The sequence below is a fragment of the Tamandua tetradactyla genome, chromosome 13, assembly GCF_023851605.1.
Source record: "Tamandua tetradactyla isolate mTamTet1 chromosome 13, mTamTet1.pri, whole genome shotgun sequence".
Lineage (NCBI taxonomy): Eukaryota > Metazoa > Chordata > Mammalia > Pilosa > Myrmecophagidae > Tamandua > Tamandua tetradactyla.
The window spans coordinates 43,269,515-43,289,760 of record NC_135339.1 but is presented as its reverse complement, the minus strand read 5'-3'; the positions used below and the strand labels follow the sequence as shown (position 1 = coordinate 43,289,760).

At 36.6% G+C, this 20,246-nt stretch overlaps 1 protein-coding gene across 1 annotated transcript in view; it reads right to left on the bottom strand.

Annotated features, from left to right (window-relative positions):
• The window catches only part of PCDH15 (protocadherin related 15), a 1,748,268-nt gene that overhangs the window by 299,678 nt on the left and 1,428,344 nt on the right, over positions 1 to 20,246 (bottom strand). The window contains exon 17 of the mRNA XM_077125289.1: positions 15,373 to 15,505. Within this exon, the coding sequence (XP_076981404.1) occupies positions 15,373 to 15,505 (133 nt within the window). The remainder of the gene's footprint in view (positions 1 to 15,372; positions 15,506 to 20,246) is intronic.

The window sequence follows — 20,246 nt, the reverse complement described above, 5'->3', positions numbered from 1 at the left end:
GGGATTTATTTCATTAGTTCTTCAGAGGAAAGGCAACTAACTTTCAACTGAGTTCTTTCTTATGTGGGAAGGCACAGGATGGTCTCTGCTGGCCTTCTCTCCAGACCTCTGGGTTCCAACAACTTTCCCTGGGGTGATTTCTTTCTGCATCTCCAAAGGCCTGGGATGAGCTGCAAGTGCTGAGATGAGGTATACTGAGCTGCTTAGGCTGTGCTACATTGAGCTCTCTCACTTAAGTACCAGCCAATTAAATCTAACATCATTCATTGCAGCAGGCACATCTCCTAGCCGACTGCAGATGTAATCAGCAACAGATGAGGTTCGCACGCCAATGGCTCATGTCCGCAGCAATAGATCTAGGTACCTTCACCTGGCCAAGTTGACAACTGAATCTAACTACCACAAGTCTCTTTAAAGCAACTGTTCTAGTTTGCTAGAAGCCGGAATGCAACACACCAGAGACAGATTGGCTTTTGATAAAAGGGAATTTATTTAGTTAGTTCTTCAGAGGAAAGGCAGCTAACTTTACACTGAGGTTCTATCTTACGTGGGAAGGCACAGGATGGTCTCTGCTGGCCTTCTCTCCAGGCCTTTGGGTTCCAATCAGTTTTCCTGGGGGTGATTCCTTTCTTCATTTCCAAAGGACTGGACTGAGCTGTGAGTGCTGAGATGAGGAATGCCAAGCTGCTTAGGCTGTGCTACGTTGCGGTCTCTCATCTAAGCATCAGCCAATTAAGTCAAACATCCTTCATTGTAGCAGGCACTCCTCCTAGCTGACTGCAGATGTAAATCAGCAACAGATGAGGTTCATGTACCATTGGCTCATGTCCGTAGCAACAAAACTAGGTACGCTCACCTGGCCAAGTTGACAACTGAATTTAACTATCACCGCAACCTAGGCTTTTTCTATCAAGTACTTCACAATTCTCCTAGTCTGTACCCATTACACAATTCCAAAGCTATTTCCCCATTTTTGGGATTTGCAATAGCATCACCCCACCCTCCTGGTACCAAAATCGGTTTCTGTCTCCTAGGCTGCTCAATCAAATACCGTGAAATGGGTCAGGCTAAACAATAGTACTTTATGACTTATGGTTTGGATGCTAAAAGAAATTCCAAACCAAGTTGACAAAGTGATGCTTTCTCCCCGAATACTGGTATTCTGGTGCTGGCTGCTGGTGATTTTAGGCACTAGCTTGTCACAGGGCAAGGAATATGGTGACAATTCCTGGCCTCTCACTTCTCTTCTGGGTTCAGCTTCTTGCCCTCAATGGCTCTCTCTCTCCCTCTCCCCACGCCCCCCTCTAAGAATTTCATTCTTCTATAAAGGAATTCAGATTGAGGGGTGCCATGTCTTCTTAACTGAAGTAATTCCATTAAAACTTCCTATTTAAAATAGGTTCACTTCCACAGGAATGGATAAAATTTAAGGACTTGTTTTTCTGGGGTACATATACCTTCAAACTACCACAGCCTTCAATTCGGAAATTCTCAGTTTTTCACTATATCCTTTTCTGAGGCAGATAATATATGCATGCCCATTGGCCCCATTGAGATAAAGACAATATCTGTATCTTATAACACTGTAAATGTGCTTTTTGGAATCTACTTGCATGGAGAAAGGTGGCGAGAGGGTTTATTTGTTCATTTGCCCCTCATATGCTCATGTCCTCAAAGGGAGAGTTCTAGCAACCACCATGAATATTCTCCTAAATATATCTTGCTCTGTTAGACCCTGTTCTGCTTTATTTTACCTCCTACATCTTAGTCTAGAAATTCATAGCAATAAAAAGTTTATAAAGTTATGAAATTATTGGAACAGCAAAATATCTCTGAAGAAAATGTTAAAACGAATCTTTCTGAAAACTTTCCTTCTAATTCTTGATATATCTAAGCAGGTTTTTTTTTTTTTTTACTATTACATTTTTACTTTTTGGAATTTCCAGGGGACATTTATTAACTTTTACCTCCTGAATATCATTCTATCTTGAGTCCATATGACCCCAAACCCTCATTCATAGGAAAGTAACAAAACAGTTGTTACCTTGTCTATTTCCTTATTACAGAGGCTGCCTGAGAGTATAGTTTACACAGAGTGAGAGAAAGCAAAAACAAAACAAGACAAAAACACAGTCAGATAATGATGACACTCTTTGAAACCTTGATTCCGACCTTCCTTGAAGTCAGATCCACCTGACGTTCAACAGATCTTTGTAAAGTATCTACTATATTCCAGATGTTGTTTTAGTTACTTGGAATACAATAGTGTATAAAACAAAATCCTTGTCATCATGGGCTTATTGTAATACTTGGCATAAAGTTATAATAAATAAGTGTGCAAAGGTGCACTTAGGATGAAAAGTTATAGCAGGGTAAAGGGGTAGGAGGCACAGTGCGTAGGGTATTGCTACTTTTTATTAGGTGGTCAGATTGAATTACTTTGCAGAGGGGCAAACCAAGAAGGAAGCATGTGGGTATGGAGGAGCAGGCCAGCAAACTGGCACTGAGGCAGAGTATGCTCAAAGTGCAAGGTCAATGAGGCTGCAATGAAACCAAAGAGAGGATGAGAGGTAGGAGATATGGTTAGATAGGTGTCAGGGGAAGCCATTGGAAGATTTGCACAAAGGAGTAAATTTATATAAGTAAAACATTAAATAATTACTCTATCTTTTATGTTAGCAATAGGCCTTAGCACGGAAAGGGTGAGTTCCGATAGGAAGTTATTGCAGTAATCTAGGCCAGCATTGATGGTGCCATGGAGCAGGATGAAAGCAGTGGAAATGGTGAGATTCTGTAAATATTTTGTGGCCCACAAGATTGGTTAACTGATTGGAAGTGTGATGGGGAGGAGAAAATCAGAGATGACTTCAAGGGTTTTGGCCTAAGAGTTCTGAAGGATTTTATTGCCATTTCCTGAGAAGGGATAAAATAAGGGGGATCGGTTATTTTCCTTGGGGACAGAGGAGGGAGTAGGTATTAGGAATTGAGAATGGGATACAATAATTGAGATGCTATGATAACAGTATGATGTGTCTCCCAAATCCTTCTTCATGGAATATTTTCCCTCTATGTGCTGGGAAGGCTGCCTGCTGAGCACTGCTGTCTGTCCTACTCAGAGAATGTCTCAGCTGAAGACCACTACGTCCAAGGTCATGCCGCGTTCAAGGCAATCTGAATCCAATGCAGGGGTATAAAGGCCTGTCCCCTTTCCCCAGCCTGCCAACTCTGATGGACTTTGTCAGCTCTAGACCTCTCCATGGGGCCAGCTGAAGCCTTTACTGGAACTACATTGAAGCTCAACTTCTCTCTCAATCTAATCCTACTCCTGTTCCCTCTCTTCCATAGGTGTTGATTTCAAACACTCCTTAATAAACATTCTGCAATCCATCTTTATCTCCAAATCTGCTTCCCTGATTCCATAAAATTCAATGGAAATAAATATTTTTTTGAAATCCAAAGAGAAATATTGATCTTTTAGTTGGATATAGATTTAGAGTTTTAACACAGAGATTGGAACTGGAAATAAGAATTAGGAATTATGAATACGTAACTATTTAAAGCCATCGTCCAGATGAGAACATCTTTGCAGTGAAGTGTAAATAGCAAGAGAAGCAGTTTGAACCTTGAGCCCTGGAATACTTCAACTTTTAATGGTAATGGAAATGAGAAGGAACCATCAAATAAAACAGAGCAACAAGGAAGGATGCAGAAAAATCTCAGAGGTAGTATAGAAGACAAATAAGTAAGTATTTAAACAAGGAGGGAATTATAAATCTTGTTAAACTTGACTGCTGGGTAGAGTAAGAGAGGAACGAAAGATGATCATTTGTCAGTGGAGTGGACACTGGGACCACAATAGTAGCTATTTCAATGGAGTAGTGTGATTAGAATTGTGATGACACTAGGAGTTGAGGCACAGAAATGGGTAAGTAGCTACAGGGGGTTATGGGTTGAAGGGAAATTTGTTGTTATTGCTTTGTCTTTAACTGAGCTTGGGATCCCCCTCTATATGGAGAATGAGTTGCTTCACGTAGCTGCCTACATGGCCAGGACAGAAGTTAGAGGTCAATAGACATCCCCAGGGAGAAAGCAATGTGCAGATGGTATCATACACTACTTATTTTGTAAAGCATTAAAACTCCTCTCCCCTGACTATACATTGATAACAAATCTCCAAACCCATGTCTCATGAGAGCTGAAACTATTCCCATACCCTATGGAATGTCCTTATCCTAAATGCTCTTAGGCTGCCCATTGCACCCCTGCTTTTGCAGAGCACTACCTTCCATTCTCTGGACAGTAGCCTCTGGAGACCCTCTTCTGTTTGTAAGTCCTAAGAAAATGCATGTCTAAGGCCATGCCTGCTATATTCTTTGATCTAGCAGCTATCCCAACCCCTCGCCTCCAAGAGCTGGATTGAAACAAAGATGTAGCAGTTTTGTACACTGATAGAAATAATCAAGAAATGCTTATAATGTAGGAAGGAAAGAAGGAAAATACTAGAGCGATGTTCTTAAAAATGGCAGAGGAGGTGGGATCTAATAGAGTGCTATCTGGGGCAGAGCACATAGCCTGCTCTTAGAAGGGCCCTGTGTTTGGTTTAATATTCTGCTCTCACCATCTTGAAATTAGTAATAATTTTCCAACAAGGGGAGCTGCATTTTCATTATGCACTGCACCCTGCAAATTAGACAGCCACTACTGAGTGCTCTTCAAAGTGTGGTCGTGGACAAGTGTCATTCAGCAAAGCGATAGTTGTGGACCATAACAAGATAAGAGATTAGGACTAAGTGTTTAAAAAAAATTAGAGCTGTTTTAGATCTGTTGACTTTATTAGAAAAAAACTGCTTTCATGTTGTATGCATTATGTATTTCATCTTTCTATTAATTCATTTAAATGCATCCTTAATAACAGAGGTGTTAAGAAGCACCAGTTTAGTATGCAAGTGAAGGGGATGGTTTAGAAAGGAACAATAAGTTATAGTTTTTAATTACAAAAGTAAAAGGAAGCATATGAGAACAGGTGCAAAGAAATTGGTAGATGTGGCTGCAAAAAGTCTTCATCCAGGTGTTTGATGGAAATAAGGAGCAGGAAAGGTATCAAAATAAAGCTGTTATCCTTACCAGTGGAGTTCGGCTTCTAGGCCAAATGGCAAATCGTCATCTGTGCCCATTTGTCCACGCAGCCATAACACCTCTGTTTTATGCTCAGTGACATCAGAAAATACTCATTCATTTATTTTTATATTTTAACTATTTTCAAAAGAGCTGAAGAACATGATTTTTTTTTCCTTCTACAATATTATATATTTTTGAAGCTACCAGTCCTCTTGAAGTGGAAAATAAGATAATTTTAACCCATTTTCTTTGTTCTCTCCCCCACTCTTATTATTAAAGTGTAAGTCAGAAATAGAAGTAAAGCCTAATCCCACTTAAAATGGGCATTTAAGTTGTAGTCTGAACCTCTTCTGGGGAAAAATTTTCTGTAAAAAATCATATTTCTGTCTTTCTTACACAGGATCCAGGAAAAAAACAATTTTGAATTAGCTGTTCTAAATGTTTGAGACCTAGTTTTCTCCTTTTTCTACCCTTCCTGACACTTCTCTGGCTGTATGCCTCTGAATATATTGTTGTCTATATAAGGTTCAGTTATTCTTTAGGAAGAGGAAGATACATATATTAATTGAAAAATAACTTTCCCTCCTCTTTGAAAGCTTTATATGTCTAGATATGCAAAACCATCCCTAGATAACATTCATCCGATAAAGTCAAGGGGATCAAAGGTTTTTAGAAAATTGAGCATATTGGAACATCTGCTTTAAAGGCAAAAACATCAAATGCTGAATTTTCTTATACATTAAATTCTATTCATTTATTCTTATTTTTTGCAAGAAGCAGAAGATTGACATTGTAAGACTTATGCATACCTATTTCTCTGTATCTTATCAATTTACTTACCTACCTACCTACCTATAATCTCCTCTCTATTTATCTATCCTTTATACAAAACATAAATTTTACTTCGGAAGCATGTAACCTATATTAATGTCCGAGGTATTTCAACTTAGTTTTTTGAAGTCATGCTAATGATGAAAGAGCCATCCGAAATCTAGTATAGAGAAAGATGAGAAAACGCATTTCCTACCACATGAACTGAAAATAAAGAGGAAAGTTAATGAGACTTCTATTCCTCATGCTTATCAAAGTCAAAGCAACCTGCTAAATTGAATAAATCATATATTATGAAACTGAAGGGAAACAGTAATCTTTTATTCTGATCTGTAACGTTTATCTATGCAATAGCACATGAAAGAACCAGAATGCTAAAAGAAAAACTTCTTCCATGGCAGAAGAGCCAATCTCCAAATAAAATATACAAAGCCTATATTATAAATGACACTGTAAATTCCATGATGCAGGGCCTATAATTCATGAATGCTGTACCTGCACCAGCTGCATAGCATTCATGAATCACAAACCTTTGTATCTTCTGCAGGGGAAAAATACATCTTATTCTACAAGAAATAGTCATCGAAAGAGAAAGAGAAGAAAGAAACCCTAAAACTTTCAAAGACATCAGAAGAACAAATTAGCACCTCTGATAGGACCTGCTAATGCAGAGGGGTAAGTTATAAGCCAGTTTGTATTTAATTCAAACTGTTCTGGAAACAGATCAATTCTGTAATAAGAGTCAGGTAGCAGGAATTTTTCTTCAGGACTGAAAATATAATTCCTTCAGGCATAGGGGTTAAATTCCACAACTTTTTGAAACTATAAAAAATAAGAAGAATGGATAAAGACTGAAAGAAAATGTATTATGCAAGCTGACACTTTTAAGTGACTCTTACGCTTATACCTTAGTAGTTCATTAATAAAATGCATGGTTGTTTCCGAGGTAACCAGAGGTAGCAACACACAACTTCTTGGTTTGCTTTTCACCTTTTTGCTACTTTCTCCTGCTATTTCTGTCTGAGCTGTCTTGCCTGCTATTGCAGTTTTCAGCAAGGTGAAGCCAGGAAAAGGAAAGAGGATCAAAATGTCAGTGCCAGTCAGCTCACTGTTAGTCACATGGAATCAGAAGTTTAAAGCAGTGGCTAAATTAAGGTTTCCCAGTGTCAGTGGGCGTTATCTGCACAATATTTCTATTCACTCTTATAAAGAATCAAGAAGCAACCACAAGCAGATTCAAGGCTGATGAAGTAGATGGAGAGGAAAACGGTGATTAGCCTTGAGAGTAGGTATACTCTGCTATTGATGGGATTGCAAGTTTGAGCAAAGGTTATTACAAAGCTCAAGAGCCTGACTATAGGCAAATTTCAGTCCTAGGAAAGGCAGCATGGAATAGTGGTTAGCACAAAGACTCTGGAATCAGCCAGCTTGAGCTGGACTTTCTATTCTTTCTCTGCCATGAACTTCTCTTAGAGAAAACGACTTTACTGCTTTGGGGGGAGCATTAAAGACAATGAAGCTTGCAAAGGCTCAGTGGCTTTCTTGGTGTACAGTAGCATTCAATTAAAATTAGACATTGATGCTCTTATAATTAATATTGGGCTTCCAAAATGTTGCTTTGTTCTCCAAATTGCAAGTGATCCTTCTTTTTCAATGGAAGATCCATAAAATCTTAAAGTGGGTAAACGTCTTTTTTGGAATCTATCTATTCTCCCACATTCTTTGACATTCCATTTTCTTCTATTCACTATACCAAGTATTCATTACCTTCTTGCTCTCTTTTAAAATCCCAAATATTAGTGTGAATTGATAGAAAAACTAGAATGGTAATACTCCTCTTGGAGAACAGGAATAAAAATAGCTACTACTTATTAAGCACTTTCTTTAACATTTCAGGTACTGAACTATGCAATTTACATGCTACCTTAATCTCCTCTTCTCAAACCCATAAACCACCTCCTTCCTGTTTCCTGAGTCCTTAAAATAGTGCTTTCTATTATATACCAAAGGATAGGTTGTCACCATTATTTTATTTAACAAATATATATTGACCTTAATATATATATAGGATACTGTGTTAACTAATATTGCCTCTGTTTTCACTAGCTAATGGGAGACTGAGCTGAACTACAAAGTATTTTGACACAGTTAAAATAAATGAGATTTTAATTCAACTTAGTGTAATAGACCAAAAGTAGGTCGTGGGGATAATGATGTCTTTTTACATTTTCTCTCTTTCATAGGAAACTTTTTACTGTATTTAAACACAATAGGCCTTTTTTATTTGTTTGTTTTCATAAGATACTCAATAGTGTATTGCGGGAGTCAGCAAACTTTTCTATAAAAAGCCAGATAGTGAATATATTAGGCTTTATGGGCTATATATCATTTCTGTGCATATTCATCTTTGTTGTTTGTTCTTTTGCTTTTTGTTTTTGTTTTAATTTGGTAACTTTTTTTTTTTTAACATATCCTTAAAAATGGAAAAATCGTTCTTCTTTCCCGGACCATGCACCACCACCACCTACCCCCGCCCCCCGCCCAAAATAAAATCATTCTTCTCATGAGCCATTCAAAAACAGACTGCTTGGCCCCTGGGCTAAGTTTGCCAAAATCTTCTCTATTGTACTTGTTATTCTTTTTTTTTTTTTTTTTAAATCAACACTAACATCACTTCAAGTAAATTATTGTTTCCATTACCATTCATTTTCAGAAATAAGTCCATTTATTAATATAAATGGAGAAATAGTGGCAGAAAACAGAGCAATTAGAAAGATATTTTCATCAGGTAACAATTACCACATCTTATTTTGCCCTAATCTCAATCCTTTACTCCCAAAGAAACATATTTTGTGCAATTAGGGTCTTACCTTCACTTCATTCCCATTTATGTGTTTGTTAGCAATTTTGCGAAGTGGGGTTGAATTTTCCTTAGCTATGATCTCATTAGAAATAGGTGAATGGGTCATCTGATTCAGAACTTATTCATAACTGTTCTTTTCAGCCAGGTCTAAGTTGACTGCTGAGCCTGAATATTTGACCATTAGGTGTATGAAGTAAGCTAAAAATTCCACCTTGGGTTCTGAATAAGCTATGTTAGATACAGTGTCAAGGACTCAAGAATAATAGACTTGAGCCCTTTTCTTAACATGCCTTGCAGGGCTCTAGAAATGGGGTGAGGCAGAGCCAGAGTTGATTATTACAATTTTGAAACACGAGCAGATCTACATGTCTTTGAAATGTCCCAAATCTTTGCCCTCATCTCTGCTTTCATTGTCAAGTACTAAAGTCCAGGTCTTCATTATCCTATACCCGATGTGAATAAGGAATCTTATCCACTGGGGAACAAAACTAAATGGTTTTGTTTTCCCCAGACTTATACCAGGCTGCTGGTCGATCATCTCAATTCCTGGTCCATAGTAGACTTCACTAATGATATCTCACTTTAAAATTACAACTGCTGTTTACTAAAACTCTCATGTTTTCATCAATAAGACCAATTCCCTTCATTTTAAAAATAATTTTGTTTCTAGAGATTAAGAGCGAAGGAGATACGACCTTTACTCTCACATTCCTTCTTTTTTCCTTTTATTTACCCTTCTGAGGCAGGAACAGAGAGCAGGCTGAGAGAAAAACATATGTCTCAAATTAATTGCTTATAATGAGGTTGCTCTAAGATCAGTGTGGAAGGGGTTTTTTCCCAACAGACTCCACTATCAGGGATCAATCTCAAGTGGCCATCCTGGAAATTGCTGGTACCTTGAAATTCTGATGTATCTGCTAGCTAATGCCCATTTGGAGGACTCTTCTCTTCTCCACGTGCTGAATCATCTTAATTTCCAATTACAATTTGAAGCCTCCATTCTAAAATCTATGCACACAGACATGATCCATCTTACCTGTGATTTTTGAAACAAAGTCTTCAAGGGTTCTTGTCCTTTTGTTCATTGACCACTCAACTATGCCATCTCTTTCCAATATTCTTTCCCCTGTTAGAATTTCACCAACTCGAGTAAGAAAACTACCTAAGTACTCATTCAATTCAATAATTGGATGTCAATTTCCCTTTCTCTGTGGGAAATTCTCTTAGTTTTTCTTCTTGGAGAGGGAAACAAGGAGAGGTGATAGAAGTGGACAGCCTCTCTCTAAAAACACTCAACTACCAAAAAAGCATCTATTTATATGATGAATTTCTCAAAAACTGGAATCTCCTTTCCCTGGGTTCTTGGGAAGTCCTGTACTATGAACCAGCAATTCTTTGAGTTGGATATGGGAATTTAGTTACTTTTTGCTCAACCGTTCTTTAACCAGGTTAATATATATTCTAATCAATAAATGAAGTAGGAAAATAGCATTCCCTTTGTCTCTATCCAAGGCTACTGAAATAAGCCATTTCTTTGTGTTTAGTATCTTTTCTCATATGACATCATAAAATCAATCCTTAGAAAACACTAGCAATACAAAACATACACATCTCCCAAAATCAAGCAAAAAATAAAGTTTAATAATTTAAATTGCCTAAAATATAAGAATGTAATGTAATGAAGAGAGTCATGAGCTAGAGTTCAAAGGGAGAAAAGTACTCTGGCTCACAAACCTTCCTGTTTCTGAATCTTAGTTTCCTCATCTGCCATATAATAAAGCTATTAATATTTGCCTATTTGTTAGGGTTGGGATGATAACCAAATGAAACGATGCATTATGCCTAAGTTGGAAAGACACAATTGCTTTTCAGCAAGTTAAGTTAAAATAGATCATCAAGAAATATTACAGTAGAGACAACTAAGAATTCAAACTAGAGAACTTACTGAATACCATTATTTATCAAGCTTTTCTGGAGCAACCAAAGTTGTTCATTTTGTTTGTTTATTTGTCAGTTTCTTGGGACAATATATTTGATAGTTTTAATCTTCTATGTTTTGAAAGGAACTATATGAACTATGCACTTATCAGTTAGTACTAAAAGGATTATTTATCAATAAACTGATTGTAAGGGAAAAATATATTTCTTACTTGATTAGGAAGTGAAATAAGCAGTGTTCTGTAGTCAGGAGTTGGGGGGATGATAAACAGGTGAGGACTTTTTTAATGTTGAATAATGGCTACCAGCCAAATAATAAAGTGATCACAGTTGAAAAGTAGGGTTTCTTTCCCAGTTTGAGCAGGATAAAAAGGAGAAGATGGAGGACTTGCAGAAAAACTTTCAGTACCTAGGAGAAGCGGTGTAGCACGATGGGAAAGCACACAGATGCTTAACAAGATCGTCTAGGTTAGGGTCCTGTTTCTGCCACTTATTAGCACACTGAGCTTGGAAAGGAGCCTATTTTTATGTGGCTCAGGCTCCCTATTTGTAAAATTGGGATGAATATAATAGTGCCAATTTCATAGTGCATTTTTATGAATTGCATTTTTTAAATTATGTGTAAAGTGCATTACTGCTCTAAATATTGACAGTGCCTTTCTGGGAGCTCCAGGTAAGTCAAGCTTGGCCATGTAACTTGTTAGGTACCATATGCCTATAAGAGGATTGCACGTTTTTCCCTGTTAACTCAGGTAAGGTAGAGCCATATGAACTGCTTTGACCAATGGAATATGGGGATATCACAAGCATCACTTCTGGGCAAAAGCTAAAATCCAGATTTTGGTTTGCACAGCAAGCATTGCCCTCACTAGGAAGATCAGCAAAGTCCTAAATGGAGGCTCTTTCATCAGCCTGGATTGTGTAGTAAAAACTGAATTCAGGAGAGCCACTGTCAAATTATACTGAGCATGGAATGTGAAATTGGAGTTTTATGTTATAGCAGCAAAAACCTAGCTTTTCTAATTGCTTCACAACTTAGTATTTAGAAGCGGAGTGTGTCATAACAAATGACCCCCCCCCCCCAAAAAAAATAAAAAAACAACTCACACTGGCTTCAAGAGCATGATAAGTGGTAAGAGAATTTACTGGATGCTCTACAAGGGGAAGGCATGTTAGGCAGTGGTAAAACTAATAACCTCAATAACTTGGAAGGCAAACTATGTATCAAAAGGATACACAGCTCTTGGTATCAAATTTAACCATATGACCAGTGTGTGCTTCCTGTGGGATGACTATACATTCCCAGCTTGATTAGCCCAGGAGCAGCCTTGTGACAATTTAGCAGATGAAATTTGAGCACAAGGGTCATGTTTTCCTTCTGGGAGGAGCATTTACAGCCAGTTTATGGTTTCTGATGCCCCTCTTTTCACTCAGACAGAACAGCATTGCCCCATATAGAAGTTGCTCCATCATCCTTAAATGGAGTGAAAATGATGAACAGATTTGGAACTGATCTGCAATAGACATTCAGTATCTAAATCTTTGTAGTAGTAAACCACAGAAATTTTGAGTGCATATGTCTAGTCTGGATATCCTTACTGATACAATAAGTAAAAAACTTAAACAGTACCTCCCTCAATATTAAGTGCCACATTAGTATTAATTATCATCCCTTTATTCATGAGAAAGGAGAATTATGCTAATGATGGAGAGATGGTCAAACAGTCAGAGGGAATGAGAACCTTGTATAAGAGTAATGTGGAAGGAATAATGCTCTTGTAAAGATGCAAGAAAATTAATACTTGCTGTATTTGAATATGACACATAGCCCCACTTGGTAACATTGGCTCATTTTTAGTGTGAGGAAAATTGATCAAAATCTCGGAAGGACAAGAAGGAGGAAGCTATTGAGGTTGACACACTTTAGCAATTTAATATTTGCGTAAATTAAGTCTTTACCCATTGGGCATGCTGGTAAAATGTTTAACAACCAGCTCTGGAATGGGAGGAAGGGTACTTATTTGTAGTGTCCGCTAATTCCTTGGCATAAACATACCCACTGATTTCAAGCTACCAGTGTGATGTCAATGAACACAGAGTTGGGAAGAGATATGTACAATTGCCTCTTGTGATTGTGGTAAGATCTGGCTTCAACATATCACTGGCAGACCAGAAATATATGATTATATATGTTGCAAGGTCTCACCAACTCTGGTGGAAAAATTCTACCCAGAACTTATAATGATCAGCACAAGAAGCTTTAAAAAAGCAGTGCTTTGGTTAACATTTTCCTCCACTTAACACCATCAATACAGCAGCCAAGCAAAATAGCATCAACACACAGAGGAAAATCACAGCCTCCCAAACAATTTTAGATAGAATGAAAGGGACATATTTAAAAGAAGAGGAAAGGGAGAAACAAGAATTGTGGTCTATAAAGAAACCAATTTGACCTCAGTCAAAACGGATTATACTGAATCCAGTCTGCTGTTGTATTTGTACATGTATTTCCCCCGCAAATCCTGTCTTTCTAAATTGAGCAGTGAGTGACTATTGGATAGTGCTATATGTGTGAAAAGGATGAGGATGGAGTGGCAGCAGGCAGCTTGAAGTACCTCTAATACATCCTCTTATTAGAAGTATTTGGGGGAGAGTAATTTGACGGGAGCTTTTCAACTCTTAGGTCACTAGTTCAAATTCAATCTCAGTTGATCATGAACAAAAGTAGATGGTTGGTGGCCTGTGACAAATGCCTTCATGTTGTCATTCCAGACTTCCTAATAGAGACTGACATTGCAATTGGCACCCTTATTTCACCCTTATACCAGAAGCACAAAGGTTGAGTAGAAACGTCATTTCAAGTATTTCCTCAGTCTTTGAGCCAGAGAAATTTGAGATATGAAAAAGGCCAACTCCTTTTCATCTTTAACTCATAGGTACAAATATTCTTTTATTATGTGGTTCCTAGATCTTTCCAGGATTTACTGAAATGAAACCTAAGTCACCTCCCAGCTTTATCTCCTAGAGGATAAATTATATAAAGGCACATCCCTAAGATATATTTAAATGTAAAACATTTATAATTATCAATCTAAATCTAACCTATGTAAGATTTCTTTTTCTTTCTCTTCTTTTCTTTCTGTTTTAATAAACAAATCCTCATGCAAGTAAAGATTATCAAATAAATGTATGTCTTAAAATTTGGTTTTCCATCCTTTGTCATTATAACAACTTCACTGACTTTCTTCTCCCTCCTGAAGATATTGGAGTGTTTTTTTTCTTTCCTTTTTATTTGTCCATTAAAGTCTCCAACATTTCCTTGATACCAATAACTTTACCTCTAAAATTTTATTTCTCACATCTTTTAATATTAAATAAACAACAAAACCAAGATCTCATTTGGTCTCTACCTAGAGAAAAGCACCAACATAGATACTAGGGCAGAAGCACTGAAAATGCCAAACAGATTTTTGGCAGTTATGGTAATTCAGTGGAATATAATGTAAGGAGCTTTGTTCTGGAAGAGAATCAACTGATCTTGGGTATCCATTACTGTCTATGTGGATCACTTTCCACAGCTGGAAGATGAGGGTAATATGCTTGATTGTTTTCACACCTGTCCCAGTACAAATATTCTGTGAAAGCTTCATTTTTATATCATTAGGATCTGAGTGAGAGGGTTTCAGTATTCAAATAGGATTTAGGTGAGATGCAAATGTGCTGTGTGTCACCCTATATGATGCAGGAATCATACCAGGATTTGTCTGGCTTAGTCACATTCAAATCTTTCCTAATCTTCAATTCTCAAATCAGCCATTCCTACCATACCCTAAGAAGCCAGAAAATAAACACACTGTCTCCCTATGCATACATAGGTAAAATACTATGTCATGTAGTTGTTCTTATAATTTGCACAAGTGACAGTTATTGACACCATATATAGCACAATTTGAAGAAGCTGTATAATTCAGTCAGAAACAGCCTTACCTGGTCAAAATGCTTTGTTCAGGAACAGTTAAAACCTAGCCATCATCTTATAATCAACTCTTATGCCCATGAATCTTGAGCTGCAAAGGGAAATATCAGCTAAAACTATACCCCTTCCCCCATCTAAAAGAACAAACCTAGGCACAACAATGAGAAGATTTGTCCATGGTCACAGAAAGAATGCTTTTGAGCCTTTGAGTTTAAGCTTATTTCCTCCATTTACAATGCTGCAAAAATATATCCTGTTGGGGCAAAAGAACCCAAGAAAGAAAATAATAGTCAGCTGTAGACTTTTTGGATTCTAAGTACAAAATATTCAAGTGCATGTTTCCAAACCCTTCATCCTTTCCTGTAATGATTGCAGCTAATCCCTGCTAGCCTAACATTAGTCCTTCAATTGTGGCAATCAATAAAATAGATTAGCTGTGGAAATCCTCTATCCACTTTGCCTTTGCTTACCTCTCCAGATGGAATTTTCATTCACTAGAGTATATGCAGGCATGCAAGTATTTTCCCTCATGCACAAATATAAATCCCATAGTCATCAAAATTGTTCTCTCTGTCTAGACACACACACACACACACACACACACACATACATGTACATAAACACACATATACACCAAGGAACACACCTGTAGATTTAATAAAACAGCACCAATCCTCATGGCTTCACTGATTTCAAGGCTATACATCAGCTGTGGGAAACGGGGAGGGCTTTGATTGTTTGGAGGAAGCACTTCAATGTATACGGTGCAGATGGAGTGCCTGCAGAGGAAGAGAAATGAACGAGAGTGTGAAAATCTACATCACATTTAACAACAGACTGCATTCATTATTCAGTTGCCGAGTTTACAAGAGAGGAAATTTCAAATTTTTTACAGGAAATAAAATAATTCAGAGTGAAAGGATGGGAAAATAAAAGTACCACCAAAAATAATGTTCTTTATGAAACTGTCTTAGTGAAAGGAAAGGAATTGCCTCCAGTACTTATTTTTCCTACATAGATTAATAGCGTGAATTAAAAAGGAATAGCTGCACAAATAATGCTAATAAACCAACTTGCCTTAACTCCTGACTTTATTTTTTTATGCTTTTCTAAAGCAAAAAAAAAAAACATTCTTTAAACATCTGGTAGTATGAGCTGTGCTTGGGTACCTCTGTTTATTAAACCAATAGACAGAGTATTGATTAAAATAACACACAAAACAAAGTATGGGCTGTTTTTTATTAATTGTGTTGCTGACAGCAACAGCTTAATGTCAATGCAAGTCAGAAGTCAGGAACATAAAATAAACCTTGTGCTTTTTTTTTGACTGTTTTGTGTAAAGTAGTTGCAAACAAAACTAACTATATTTTTCAAAGCTTCTTTAAAAAGAATAATATGAAAACTAGAAGGTAGAATTTAAAGTTGTACATTGATAGAGAATGATTTTGAATGAAAAAAAGACTATTTTTGTAAAGATAGAGCTTTAACGTTGACATAATCAATCTTTTGTATATCGCTGAGCTCTGAGGGTACTTTACACAAGGAAAGCTGAAGAAGCAAACTATTCAAAGTTTTTAAAGAAGAAACACTAGTTAAAATAAAGTCATGAAACCTGAAAATTCACAAAGTTAGTCTTCTATCTTGAGTATTTTTATATGCCTAACACTTTTATATGAACAGAACACTATTGCCTGAGTTGTATACTTTCACATTGTTTTTAATAAAATCACGATGCTTTTATTCAAACCAATTTTCTTTTTTATGATTTCTATTTGGGGGCTAGGATTTTCTTAAATTAGCAAAACACTTTTGTATTAAGTATCTTTAATTAAAATGATGGTAATCAAAAACAACATTTTTTCTGAGATTGCTGTTCTAAAACATTCTACTTTTGGAAAAGCCTTTGTAAGAAATACAGATTGCCAGCACTGCAAATTGGTTTTGCAGCTTATCATCTTATAATATGTCTGACTCTAAATTGTATCTGAACACATCCTCAGTAGAGTACAATATACTCATAGAATATTGAGCATCTGCACAAAGCTGTAGTGGCTTTAAATAATTGCTTTCCTAATCTTACCACAATGTACGCCAAAATAAAATAGTCTTATTTTAAATCAAAATTTCTTAGATTCTTATAATCACTTAAAATCTTTGCATTCATTATTGTCTCTGACTTTATCACTTTGTTATTAAAATTTTCCAACACAATTAATCACATTGTGATTGCATTTCTTTTCTTTTTAAAGTATATATACATGGTACAATTGAGATTTTAAGAATGTTTAAAATGCATTAAATGGATTGTGAAATGTTGCTTATCAACTTAAAGGTATTAAATAATCTTATCATGCCTGGATGTAAAAGAAAATCATGGTGGTAAGAAAAATAACAGGAAGTTACGAAATTTTATGTGCGTTGCAAAAAGTCCCACTTTCCATGTTGTAGGAACAAAAGAATTGCCATTTTGACATAGACCTATCATCCTCCTAACTGATGAGCTGGCCTCAAGAGCAGATCCAAGTTATTCATCCTCTCTGATATTACTCTGGGAGATCCTGGCTTCTTTTAGCATCTGTTATTCATCAAGCCATTCAAGCATTTTATAAATCTGTCCCTTTTCCTGCCCATGCATTCTCCATGCATAATAACGCCTATAACTTTATCCTTCACCATATTAGTGATATTGTTTGCTGAGTGATGTTGAGCACAGGATTTGGAATTAGACATTCCTGGTTTAAAATCTTGATGCTGCCATTGTGTGATCTCCGGCAAAGTACTTCTGTCCATTTCATTATTATCATCTGCTGAATAAGAATAATAATATCTATCTTGAAAGCATTATCATAAGAGTATATACAACATACACACATATATATACACATACATACAAATTAATATTGATACTTGATCAAAATATGGCTTCTTTTTTAGTCTATGGAGTGGAGTAAATAAACTTGCACTTACTTATTTATATCCTTTAATATTTTAGATATTTCATTTGCATCTTTTCACTTTTCTAGGCTCTAAAATCTACAGGTTTGAGACTCCTTCCCATTCCAGAGTGGAGTGTGGCAGATTTAGCATTTGGACATACAGAATCTGAATCTCTTGGGATGGGACCAGGACTCTATGTTTTTCATATATTTGCAAGGTTTTTCTTATACATAACATACTAGCATTTGAAAAGCACTGCTCCAAAATGTCCAGTGGAGAGTATAAACTGTCAAATCACCTGCTTTTTAAATTCACAGCCGAGAAGAATCCTATGCATACTGCCCAAAAGTTCTTCTCAATAATCTTTGGAGGCCAAAGTCTCCCTTACTTAAGAACGTTTTTTTGAAATGTTCTCCAAATTCAAAGGTTTTGTCCAACCAATTAGGCCCTTCCTGGTTCTGATATTTTTTACAACTTCAGCTTATTGGTTCTGCAATAGTTTATAAAATTCTTATAAGAATATCAGTGTCTTGTGGCTCAGTAAGCTCTAGTTGATATTAAACAATATTATAATTTCTGCATTTCCCGAGTCTTCTCCTTTGATTGTTTTCCCATTTTAGAGGGTTAAAACAAAAATGGTTTCTACCTATACAGCCCAATCCTACAAGAACCCCTAACTCATGCGAGAAATTTATTTGCCACAGAGAATGAAATTTTAGAATGCTAAAACAGACAGAAATCTAGATCCAATACAGAGGACAGACAAAAGCTGTAGTGCAGCATGGCCCTCTTCACCTGCTTTTTCTCCTTTCCTTCCTCTTCTCTGTCCCGCAGTAATTTGGATGCTAAAATTTCAAACTATGCGGCCTTTTCCCCTTGGACTGAGATCCCAGACTTACATGAGGAAGATCATGTTTCAAGATCTGGACATTTTTCATTCTCAACATCCTGGCACTTACTAGAATGTTTTTAAATAACCAGCAACCTTCTTAAGGGCAACTGCCTTTTAAAATGCTATCTACATTTTATCCAGGGGTCAGCATAGTGTCAGAGTTAGCTTTTCTAAAATTGAATACCAATAGTACGAACAATAAAATAATAGCATTAGTGCTCTAATAAATAGTAGTAATGCAACAGCATCAGTTAAGCACATAATAAAACATAGCAGTCACTAGATAAATAACTTTTTTATGTGAGCATTTTGTATTTAGATTTTTATAGCTAGTCCAAAATGCATAAAACTGAGCATCTATATAATACAAATTCTATTTTTATAATATAGTCAGCATAATGTAGATAAATCTCCAATTCCAAAAATGAAAATCATAAAGCTTTTCTCTCTCATTCGGCAATGAAGGTCAAAGTAGAATAAGAGAGGTACTGTATTTTCTCAGATGATTTTAAGATTTTAAAAACCCTAGAAGCCATCTAATTTAACCTTCTCATTTTACAAAAGGGAATTAAAAAATCAGATATATTAAGTGACCGACTCTAGGTTACAAAATCAGTTAGCAGTAGGAGACAACCTAAAAACTAAGCCTTCTAGATTAAAAAATCTGCCTGCCCTTTCTGTACACATCCAAGAAGAACAGATGTGAGAAGTAAATTAAAAACAATTCACTTACTGAATGTATATTTTTCTGTGTGGGGGTATAAAACATTCTCAGCTTGTAATGAAGGATATTATCTTAGAAGAAATAAAAATTACCTCATGTCTTGGACCCAGAATTATAAAAGGGCAATTAATTTATTAATTATTTACACCAAGAATGAAGTTTCAGCCTTAGCATTTATTGTAGGAACAAAATGAAATATGAGCACAGAATAGGTTGGGAAAACACACTTAAAATGTTTTCATCTGGGAAACAGTTTAATTCAAGAAGAAAAGCCAATTTTTTCTGATATGACAATAGTAGTCAGTAATACTGAAGGTATAGGAAATAGCTTGTGCAAATTCACAGAGCGGTGAATATGGACGTATACGTTTCCTATGGCGTGGAAGGAGGCAGTGTGAGGTAGTGGGAGGGATTAAGGCTAGAATGGTGGGGAAAGCCAGCTCTTACAGGGAACCACAGGCTAAGCCTATTAATTTAAACTTTATCTCGACAACAATGGGGGTTGATTGATAGATTTTAAACATGTAGGGATAGGATCAGATGTGCGAAGTTATCTGTAGTTTCTTCAACACACTGTCCTCTTTTATGTCTTCATGTGTTTGCTCTTGTTAATCCTCCTACTTGGAAATCCGACACCTGTTCCTATCCAAATGGTGAACCTGCAGACTTTTTAGGCTGATTTCAATCTTGAACTTTTCTCTGCAGGTTTTTCTCATCTGCACATACCCCAGGGAAAACAGATGATTCATTTTCTTGAGCAGCCCTGTAATGGCATAAAAAAGGTTCTGTTTGGTGCCTAATCATCCTGTCTGCTTCGTTATAAGCTTCCCTTTGAGCAACCACCCCCCATTAGTCTTGCCCTGGGTGTAATAGCAACAAGCAGGTCCTAGACCTCCCCACAGCTTAGATAAGAGTCACCCTTAGCTGTTCTGAATGCCCTCCTGCTATTTTTTTCTCTTCTTTCTCT